Below are 11,159 nucleotides of genomic sequence, written 5' to 3'. Positions count from 1 at the left end.
GTTTGGATAATGTGGACTTTTTTTTTTTGCGCTCACGAAAAAATCAAAACAAAATCTCCGTTTCATGGAGATATAGCTATATTACGGAATAGGATTAGGGCCACTGAAAAAAATAAAAAAATGTTAAATTATTTTAAAATTTTATTTCAGTTTAATATGGGAAAAAAGTCCGAATTCTGAGATTTAAGTCAGAAATTCTGAGAAAAAAGTCAGAATTCTGAGAATAAAGTTAGACTTTTTTCCCATATTTAACTGAAATAAACATTTTAAGAATCATTTAACTTTTTTTTCTTTTTTTAGTTGCCCTAATCCTCTTCTGTACTACATAAATAAATTGAGCCTAAAATATGACGAAATTAAAACAAGGATTAGTAATGTTTCAGTTTACATAATAAACAAATCAGTTTACATAATAACAACTGTGTTGTAATGTCAAAAACATTATATATATATATATATATATATATATATATATATATATATATATATATATATATATATATATATATATATATATATATATATATATATATATATATCACCTTTTGAATGCAAAAAAATATATACTAAAATCTGATTGCATGGCACGTGTTCAAATACCTTTCTCTTTTTGCCTAAGGGGAGCCTATTGCTTGTTCTTCCAGTTCTTCCAAACATGTCTGACTTTTGTCACCATGTATAGTAGGATGAGATGGGTGTAATCACAGACACAGGTTTGCTCTGGGTGTAATAGAATAGGGAGGATAGTGCAGGATCATCATCTGGGCTCCTGACTGGATGAATAACTGGTTTAGCTTCAAGAATTGAGACTCAACCGTGCAATAGTGATTTGTAGTTAGGTTTTCCAAAGGGTGTGCCTTGGATTTTGAGGTTTGCTGAGGCAGGCAAGAAGAAGCTGGAAAATGACTAATACTCTGACACTGGAGCAAGATCATTCTAACTAAAGCAACTAAAGTCAGGCATGTCCCTGACTTTAGTTGCTTTCCTCAAAGTTTAACTGATCTGAATAAAAGCATGTTCTTTTTTTCTCATTATCAGCAGACTGCAAGCACAGAGAAACTAGCTGAAAATAGGTGCTCCAATATTTGGAGAGAATTGCCTCACCTAAATATGTCAAATATTCACCTATTTAAATTTATTTACTCAAGCTGTTTTTTTACCCCCTAATTTCATTCTTTCCCCACGTCTGGATGAATGATCAGGTGTGGTATTGTTTCATTCACAAGTTTACAGATGGGAAGGAAGGATGTGAATTCTGCTTGAAACAATGCAGGCAGTGACTCACAGAGTCGACTCACCCAAGCCCTTAAAGCAAAAAGCAGCAAAACACTCTATTTTCTTTTAGTGGTTTACCAACTACTATTATTCCTCACAAGAGGAGTTTTGAAAGCAAATGGTACAACTAGTAGAAAATAGTTAAGTAAAAAAATATATGTTTGTCTTTTTTTTTTTTTATCAAAAGGATAGCATGTTCTTAGTATTATTTGATATGTGTCAAAACACTTTTTGGTGCAATATCACCAGCAAATCTTTTGGGGTATGACAGCTTTGCACAGAGTAATTGATTTTTATTTATTTATTTATTTATTTATTTTTCAGTGCAAAATAACTAAAGCTCTGTCAGATTACAGAACAATCCCTTTGATCAATAATTTTCAAGCATTAACATTTAAATAAACTTTAATTGAAATGATATCTCTGGCACTACATTAAAGGTTGTTAGAATAGAAGTCTGAAGTCCAATGTTGATTTTCTTTCATGAGTGCCTTGTATTTAGCTCCATCTATATTCCATCAGCTCAGACCAGCTGTCACTGAAAGGATGTTATGTTTAGGGTGATTTGCAATATGGCTTTCTTCCACACATATTTGGTGGGAGTTGAAGTCCTTAAAAAAAGTTTGACCAGAAAAGCTCCAAAAAGCAGTGGTGTTCCTTAACCTGTGGTTCGAGCAGGCCTGTTTTGAAACACACAAGTCTGGTAATGCTGTGGATCTTGTGGGTTGTCCACGCTGCCAGGCCTCAACATGTTACTGTAATTATGAACAGAGAGACTGATCAGAAACGCATCGCAGCTTGTGCCAATCCCCCTCCCTGATGCACTGCATCACCTCTGCTATACAGCTGAACTACAACCACGCCCAACAACCACATACACACACGTCTGGTGCTCTTTTCAATTCAGTTAAGAGGATAGCAATGTCTTTGTAGTTTTAATGTTTCGGGTGACAGATTAATCAGTCAGAGAGACCAAGTTACCTAACAGTTATGATTTGGACTGTCGAAGGACGCCATTGTACCAACGTATGTATGAGAAGAACATGCAAACTCTCTACTGAAGAGCCTAGAAGAGAGATTCAACCCAGAACCTTCTGGCTGCAATGCAACAGAGCGATCAACTGAGCCACTGTGCAAACAGAAGCGGATGATCCACACCACGTACCATCAGAACACAGTAGATGCTTCCATGGTGCAAAGTTTATATTCACTGATCATCTTTGTCATATTCATTTTGGACTGTTTATGCACTCAAATTCAATTTATTCTGTATTATCTCACTCAACAGAGGTTATTATAACATAAGCTTACATATGTGGATATAGCTTCAGTAATGTCCTTTAGAAAGTTGCTTAGAATCTTAAAACTAAGCTTATCTAAGTCAGGGGTCTGCAACCTGCGGCTCCAGAGTCGCATGTGGCTCTTTGGACCCAATATAATGGCTCTTTATAGAGGCTAAAAAAGAACATAAAGAACTAACTACGGTAATTTACTTTAATAACAAACACCAGTCAGGAGCTTTAGTGTTTTTATAATGAATATTTAAAACGAATCTTCACAAAAGAATTACATAAAAGATCAGAAGTATGTTTTTAGAGCCTTTTTTCTTCGGATTAGCTTGGAAATTATGTGTTTTATCATTATTTTAAAAGCTAAAAATACCAATACACTTTTGGTTGTTCAAGATGTCAACAGAATCCCTATGACAGATATTTAATAAAAACTATAGGTTGTGTTTGATTAACTAGTCATGTAGTATTGTGCTGCTCTAGTCTGATGGCTGTTTGGATATGAAAGGTTGCAGACCCCTGGTCTAAATTAACAAGAAGAAAACATATAAGGTTCAGACTTTTTAAAATGACAAATGCAAGCATTTTTTTATCCACTCCCAAAAGATTTTTATCGTGGTATCAGTGTTTTAAGCCTCACCCATCTGACCCAAGCTGTTGCCCTCAGATGAAAGGACCTTTTTTAGGATGTTCAAGAACAACCCAGAAACAAAACAAGCTTTGAGCCTGTCATGAAGTGGAAAACCATCTACGTTGAGGCCAGTTAAAGCAAGCGTGGACCAAGAGGGAGTCAGTGGCTTCATCATCAATTTGAAGCTTAAAGCAAAAATTCAGAGTTGCCCACATTGGTGAATATTTACCAAGAAAAAAATGACAAGCTAACTTTTTTTTACAGGTCGATGTTCAAAGTGAGTAATGATAAAGATACATAAGAACAGGATTGTTAAAAGCCAGCAAGGATTATATTTCTGCACAAACTTACAATTTAAAAGAAGTCATAAATTACATTAAGGTAATTTGAAAGATGTTCAGTTGGTTAAGATTAGATACAGGACCTTTACAAAAAATAGATTTACATACTTTTAAAGGATTAAAATAAATGTTTTATTTTTATATAATTTGGGCTTCCAGATTATAAAACTCACTGAAGCAGGAATCCAGACAATAGAATACTGTGGGAAATCAGCCCAAATTGATCAGGGCATGATTGTTTTTAACTCAAATCTTCTACTAAACCCAAAGCACCTACAATGGTTTCCCAAGGTGTCGTTAAACTGCTTCAGTGTGGTTCAATATGGGGAAGATCGCAGAAATGCCAAATTGCCATCATTCATATCTTCTATAGCAGGGTATCTTAACCCTGGTACTCAGTCATCTGTCAAAATTCAAACACATCTGATTCAAATGATTGCATTACATCCTCAGCAGCCATCATATGCTGCAAAATCCTAATTCCCTTTACATTACGATCAGGTATATAGAGGCAGATACACCTAAAATATTAAGGACAATGGACCCTGAGGATCAGGGTTAAGAAACCCTGAGCTATAGGATTGGTAAGCCACAAGAGTTCATGACTAAGGAGGCTAACTATTCATGCCATGTCTCTCTCTGCAATAGTTGGAGAAAACCCATCATAATTATGACTTCAATCAATTATTAATTAATTATTATTAAGATTTATGGCTATGATGATTTCAATTGTCGGACAAGGGATTTCCCAAAAAAAAATACATATGTAACAAAGTAAGTTTTATTAAAATGGTATGATACATTATTGGAGCGTACATTCATTTTACAGGCACATAGATATTGCCAGCAATCTCCACTATCAATTAATTTACTAACAATCTGTGCAGCAGCTTGGGCAGCTGGCAAAGTTTCACATTTTACAACCAAGCGTGAATTTCTGATTAGCTGGATGGAAGATTGCAGTACAGCAGGGCACACAGAGCTGCTGGGAGGATTTACAGTGTGCAGGCCTCTATTTGATTAGAACACTCAAAGTACAATTAAAATAAACTAGGTCATTTTTAACAGCAGCAAAGACAAACGTATGAATTTTCCACCCAAGCCAAACCAATTTGCTTTGTTAGGATAAGTTACTTTATCTCATCTGGGATGTAGTTAATGTTTGATTGTTCCTTCAAAGCAATAGAAGAAATAGGCGTAAAAAACATGAAGGCAGTGAGACTGGGCCTATTGAATGTACAGGTTTACATTGGCCCTGGAGTCACACCCCAGTTGGATTTAGTGGTGCATGTCATTAAACATAAGCACACAGGTAGCAGTGGACTTCCAGGAGGCGGTCATGTTGGCAACGTCAAATCATTTCTTGTCGGCGCGGTCAGAGCTAAATCGGAGGCTTCATTATCAAATCCAGGTTGTTTATGCCTCCACTCCCTCCAGCTCCGGGGGCAGGGGGGATTTGGGATGCTTGCTCTCGAAGTGTTGCTTGAAGGTTTTGGGGTCTGGCATCTGTGACTGAATGGAAAGAAAAATGTCATAAAATGAACCAAGTAAATATTAAACTGAACTTTAACCTATTAGGTTGTCATGTTGACCTGTAGCATCATTATATGAAGCTATTAGCCGACAAACAGCAGATTTGTTTAGCCACACCGACACTTCTATTCTTACAAATTAAGCTTTAATAAAGGCTTTTGTTTTTGACTTTCTGGGTGACAAATATGAAGCTAATGCTAAAGATCACACCAAGTGTAAAAATGTAATAAGCTAAACGCAAACAACAACCATTTGAAGGGTCAAACTACTCAAATTACAATTTTAGGATTTATTTCCAAGTAGGAGAAATGCATTTCCTAGTTTCATTTTGTCTGTTCTTCCTCTTGCATAATCCCCATAATTTTATCAAGTATTTTTAGGTGTGCTTCAAAGTGCTCCATAAATAAGAGTTTGCCTGATTAACCAATGGTCTGTGGTGCCAGACGTACCTTGCAGACACTGCAGGTGAACACCAGAGCTGCTTTGGCGGCCGTCTTCTGATCATGACCTTTGGCTTTCTTCATTTCTGCCTGCTTCTTGGCATTTTTCTGCTGGGACTGAATTTTCTGGTGCCCACGTGCCATGCTGTGGGAAAAAAAGCGGATTAATTAAGGATTAATAAAGGATGTGGAAATGTTAAATCATAGATAGGAGAAGGAGCATCATAAAAGCTGAAAGAAGATGAATGAAATGGTCAACAGTCTGTTAGGTTCTAAAATACAGTACAGTTTTCTTTGGGGGCTGAGATCTGGGAGGGACTGATTGAATTTGGGGCTTTAAGATCAGACAAAAGCATAAAGGTTCAGACTATTTAAAACAGCCCTTTTAAACACAACTCTTCTGATCCTTTACATTTATTTGTATTTATGTTGATAATTTCTCAACAATGTTTTCTTCTAGTTCATCTTCCATCATCAGCTAATACTTTTCCTTTAGTTAAATCTATGTTTCATCTGTCTGTTATTTCCATGGGATGACCACTTTGCTGTAAACTAGCCTGTATTAGCTGTAGCTCTCTTCTGTCTGCAAACACCTCCTCACCTTTCTTGATGCTACAAGTGCACACTGGTGAACAGTTACATAAACAAATGAATAGATCTTATCGCATCGTGTTTTGGCTCCTGTGCTGTCTGGAAACCATGCTGCAAGCTGTACCCATGCCAATTGGGGATAAATACTCGTTTCCTAGCCTTCCACTCACTCTGAAGCACTTCTTTAAGGAGAATAACCATGCATAAAACAACACAAGTTATTTTAACATTTCTTATTAAATATCTGGGGTTAAACAATTTAATTTACACAAAAAATATATTAATGGTTTTAACTTGTAAAGATAATAGAAGCAGACTTTTCTAAACCACAACCAGGAGAACCAGGTTCAGACACATCCTTTGAGGTGTTGCTATGCAGGAATGAGGAGTCAAGACAGAGAAGCGAGCCATTCCCATCTGACCTGGCCTTGGTGGATGTTAGATTCTCCTCTGATAACAGTTGTGAGGCCATAAAGCCAAAAGGCCGGTAAATAATGAAGCATTGTTCCAGAACATTTTATTATTTTTTTGTGTTGCCAGTTTTCTTTGCTATTGTAGAGAGAATTTTACAGTTCATCTAACATAATTATTCCACTAAAAGATTCTGTGAACAAGGTGCAGGACGTTTTTTTTATCAACACTACTTTATGCTTTTTGAAGGTCTGGATAAGAGCATCCCTGAACAGTTTTTTTTTTTTTTTTTACTCATTTTTCTTTTGGAGCCTTTTTAAGCCTGATGATAAAATGATTTTAGTGAAGTGGTCTTAAGTCAAATAGTTAAAATATTCCTTTTACAATGGCAACAACAAAAAGGGCTTCTTAAAATTACTTTAAAACATCTACAAAAAAGGAAAATAAAAGTAGTTGATAAGCTGCACGCTCTCCTTGCAGTAAGAAAGTCTTAGGTTTGTCTATAGCATCTTTGTTCTCCAGGAGAATGCATGATTCTCTAAAGGAACTGAAGCTTGCTTCCACAATCCATAGAAATGTAGCTTAGATAAACCCGTCTCTCTTTAAAATATCCTGTGATGTAGGGGTGGGTGATATGGCAAAAATTAATCATGATTTATCATGATCTTGTGTGTATTTTAGAGAATGATTTGTAAATCTCTGGTCAGTGTAACCAAACTATTTCTGTATGTAAAAGAGTCCAAAAAGAAAGAAGAAGAACCGCTCTAAACAGATTTTAATATAAACAGAAGCCGTTTTGCAAACAGATGCAAAGATCATAAACATGCTAAAAGGTATAGAACAACACTGCCCAAGGTGAACTCTTGAAACATAAAAGCCTTTCAATAAATACAAAACTTTGTAATACATACTTCAGTGAAGGCAATGCTGTCATTTTATTTTGAAATGTAAGAGTGATAAAATATTAAAATAGCTTTCTGAAAAGGGTCAAATAAAAATGCAAACTTAAGTGACTGTGAATATTTCTTCCAAGGGTGTTAAAGGAAAACTCTGGTCATATTCAGAATTCAAACTTCTGAAAGTACTTTAAATATAAAATTATTACATAATGTTCAATGAATAATAAGTGTATTTTAATGAAGAGTAATTTTCATTTGAATGTGCTTTACTGGAGGCATCTATGTCTGTGAAAGAACACTACTGCCACCTACCAGTCTGTGATGTCACGATGCGGTATCGACTGTTGAGCAAGTTCCCAGTGCTGTATCTGGTGATTGCCACAATGAGCTATAAGTCATCTTGAAACCATTCGTTTTTGAAAAGTTTGCTACATATTGTGTTTTTTCTCTGGCCAGAAGTTTGATGGCAAATCCTCCATGTTCAAATTGGCAATAAAACCACACATTGTTTCCCACTTTTACCTGATGTATTAAAACATCCAACCGCCATGCACGTGGGCATTGTCAGCAACTTTAGCTCTTGCAAATTTCAATAGCGTTTCTATATTTAGGCAAAAATGGCCGCTGCCAGACTCTGATCATATACAGAATTATAATTTTAAATTTTTTTAACTGATTGACGCTAAATTCATTAAATCACCGCAAACGTATTAGATTTAGGTATAAATAATGATCCATTGACTATATTTCTTGCTGACCGGACTTTTCCTTAAAAAAATACAAACTGGTTATGCCTTTTAACGCAACAATGTTGAACAAAAATGATTAAAATATAATGTTTATACCCTGTTTTAAGATCAAGCAGCTTTAGAACATATTACTGTTAAGATATCTTCTTAGAGTTTTTACCTTCCTCTAAAAAGGAGACAACATGTCAGGTTTCTATAACAGATCTCTAGCTTAGATAACCATTTGGTCAACTTTATCTGGATTGATAGTAGCCCTTTCCAGGATGGACTGATCTCTAGCCCAATGCCTACTGTAGACAGACAGCACCCCCTCTGCAACCCTGCAGGGTTCAGCCAGTATACATTATGGGTGGATGGACATCCATTTATTGATCTAGCTCATGTTTTCATTAAAAATCCATTTGTTTTACATTTTCGTTCTCAGTAATATTTATGCAATTTAGACTGCATGATATTAGGAAAAAACTGCAGTGGCAATATCATTGCTAAATATTGCAAAGAAATATCAGCAGGGATAAATCCATAGCTGAGCTGTTAACCATTATTATTAGTGTGTCAATATGGCTTAAAGTTAAATTTAGGGTCACACTTTCTTTTTTTTTATCTTCATAAAAACAAGCGGGAGCCTCATGCAAATTATGTAAATGCATTGTAAAGTATATTCACTCAATGCTAGTCTGGGGCTAATTTTGTTTGAATAAGTGCACTAATGTGTTCTAGCCTGAAAAAACAATCAGAGAAAAAGTCACTCTTCAGAAATAGTGATCGGATCAGGGAACCAAGGATAATTTAATGTCGGTTCTAGGATTTCCTGATATTGGCTTCGGAGTGCAGCACATTACAAAGGTCCCTAGATCATAATTAGCTCTGGAAATTTCAATCTACACTGGGTTCTGGCTCTCTTCTTCTAGACTCTGAGATTTCGACATTTAAAGTAAACGTGGAAGACCGAGCAACCTTCCAGCCCTTTCTCTACAGTCCAAGTAAAAGACTCTCTCTCCCCAAATGACCGTGAGTGGGATTGCTTCACCTCATCCTCTCAAGCTTGTAGTCACCCTTGTTACTTCTGTACCTTTTATGAAATAACTTTTTCCTTCCTCTCAACTTTCCATGTTTATACTTGAATACAGGAGTGAAAAGAAGGATCACTTAACAAAAGCCTTATGATTTAACCTACTTTAGGAGGGTGTCTCCCTTTTCCACAGGATTATGTAAGCCCTAAAATATCATGGCGGGAAAAAAGTCCCTTTTCTTCAACCAGCCAACGTCTGTAGCAGCTTGTCTTCATAGGGCTTACTGGCACGGTACCTATCTTCCACTGTCAATGGGCAAGAGCCAGGGTCCAGGTTACACAGTTTACCGGTTCACCATGGAGAAACAAACCCTGCATCAAAACACCTTGAACTGGCATGTTTCGGATTTCTGGATAGAAGCTGCAGACCCAAAGAAAACTCATGCATGCATGGGCAGAACAGGCAAAAAGACATCAGATCCTGATTCAACTCCAGGACCTTCTTGCTGTGAGGCAAAAGTGCTAAAAACTGTCTAATATATGTAATCTTATATTAAAATTATTTGAATTAACTTATTTGTGTAATATCTCTTAACTGTATAACCACATAAAAAAACCTCAAAGTTTAAAGCTCTCTGTGTAATGAATCAACATATTAAGTAACATTTACTTCCTGTATTAAAAGGTAATCTGATAAATGGGAGCTTTTCGATTATAATCAAATTTATGATAGACTTATACCTGTAACTTAAAAGTTGTAAGAGAAAACTAATTATGAAAAAAAAAAAAAACAATAAAATAAATCCTGCATTTAAACTCCAGACTTTAAACTCAGACATTAAGTGACTCCAACCTGTCGTCATTACAACTTTTATCAGTCCCTGTTATTTGATCTAACCTTTGTATTTGGTCATAAGTGACAAAGTTTGACAGTTCCTTAGAATAGCTCATCTTAAACAGTTCCTTTGGGCATGGTGATAAATTATCCATAAATAAATGGGTAGTTTCGGTGTATCTTATTAACAGTAGAGTAACTAATTAGCATTATACATGTAGCAAGCATTAGCTAACTGAAGGTGTTCTTTCATAATAAACCTAACTAAAACATTGTTTCCAGCACCAAGGAAACGTGTTTCCACATATATCTTCTGAGGTTTCTTGACGACCGAAATTAACACCTTTTCTTTTATTTATTTCGAGCTGTTAGCAGTTAAGAGACGGTTATTAGCTTAATGTGTGAAAACCTGGTTAACCACATGAAGTTAACTTACCTAAAAGCTTTCGTAAGCTATTAACATTGCCTACCTAACACTAAAAGCCAAAGTTATTAATGAAGACATAATACATTACCTTTGAAACACGAAAGAACGTGTCGTTTGTAACTCAGAAATGTGACAGCTGCTGATTTCCCAGGGGCAAGGAGTTACCGTCTATGCTACGTTCAAAGACTCTCGCAAGACTAAAAAATGCTGGCAGTCGCATTTTCCAAATCTTGTACTGATAAGACCATTAGGACAAAATGTCACTGAAGTTTAATGATTATGAAAACTAATTATTTTCTATAGTATAATAAAGTAAAATAACGTTTCGACGTGACTCATGATGGACATTGTCAAGTTTTGACTTTTTTTTCGATGTTTGGAGGGGACCGTGAAAGCAGCAGAAAACATTGGCGGAAATAGCCTTCCTGGGAAACAACTACTTAGCAGATGGAATGCTGCCCCCTTGTGGCGCACATTGTTTGCTTCGCATTCTGATTCTTTCTTTCTTTCTTTCTTTCTTTCTTTCTTTCTTTCTTTCTTTCTTTCTTTCTTTCTTTCTTTCTTTCTTTCTTTCTTTCTTTCTTTCTTTCTTTCTTTCTTTCTTTCTTTCTTTCTTTCTTTCTTCTACAGTAAAACGTTTCAAAACAATTTTCCTTTTTTTCCAAATAAAAATAGATGAGCAAATAACACAATATCGCAGTATACACCATTGCCCTCCCATAAAAT

At 35.7% G+C, this 11,159-nt stretch overlaps 1 protein-coding gene across 1 annotated transcript; it reads right to left on the bottom strand.

The window, feature by feature from the left end:
* Positions 1 to 4,295: 4,295 nt before the first annotated feature.
* znf706 (zinc finger protein 706) lies at positions 4,296 to 10,678 on the bottom strand. Its single transcript, XM_038287068.1, has 3 exons — positions 10,522 to 10,678; positions 5,519 to 5,654; positions 4,296 to 5,048 (listed from the first exon to the last, which is right to left on the bottom strand). The coding sequence occupies exons 2-3, from the start codon at positions 5,651 to 5,653 to the stop codon at positions 4,953 to 4,955; spliced, it is 231 nt and encodes a 76-aa protein (XP_038142996.1). The 5' UTR covers position 5,654; positions 10,522 to 10,678; the 3' UTR covers positions 4,296 to 4,952.
* Between the last annotated feature and the right edge of the window lie 481 nt (positions 10,679 to 11,159).

This window comes from Cyprinodon tularosa, unplaced genomic scaffold, assembly GCF_016077235.1.
Source record: "Cyprinodon tularosa strain WSP-4 unplaced genomic scaffold, ASM1607723v1 ctg234, whole genome shotgun sequence".
In the NCBI taxonomy this organism is placed as follows: Eukaryota; Metazoa; Chordata; class Actinopteri; order Cyprinodontiformes; family Cyprinodontidae; genus Cyprinodon; species Cyprinodon tularosa.
This window is presented reverse-complemented; position numbering and strand designations above follow the sequence as displayed.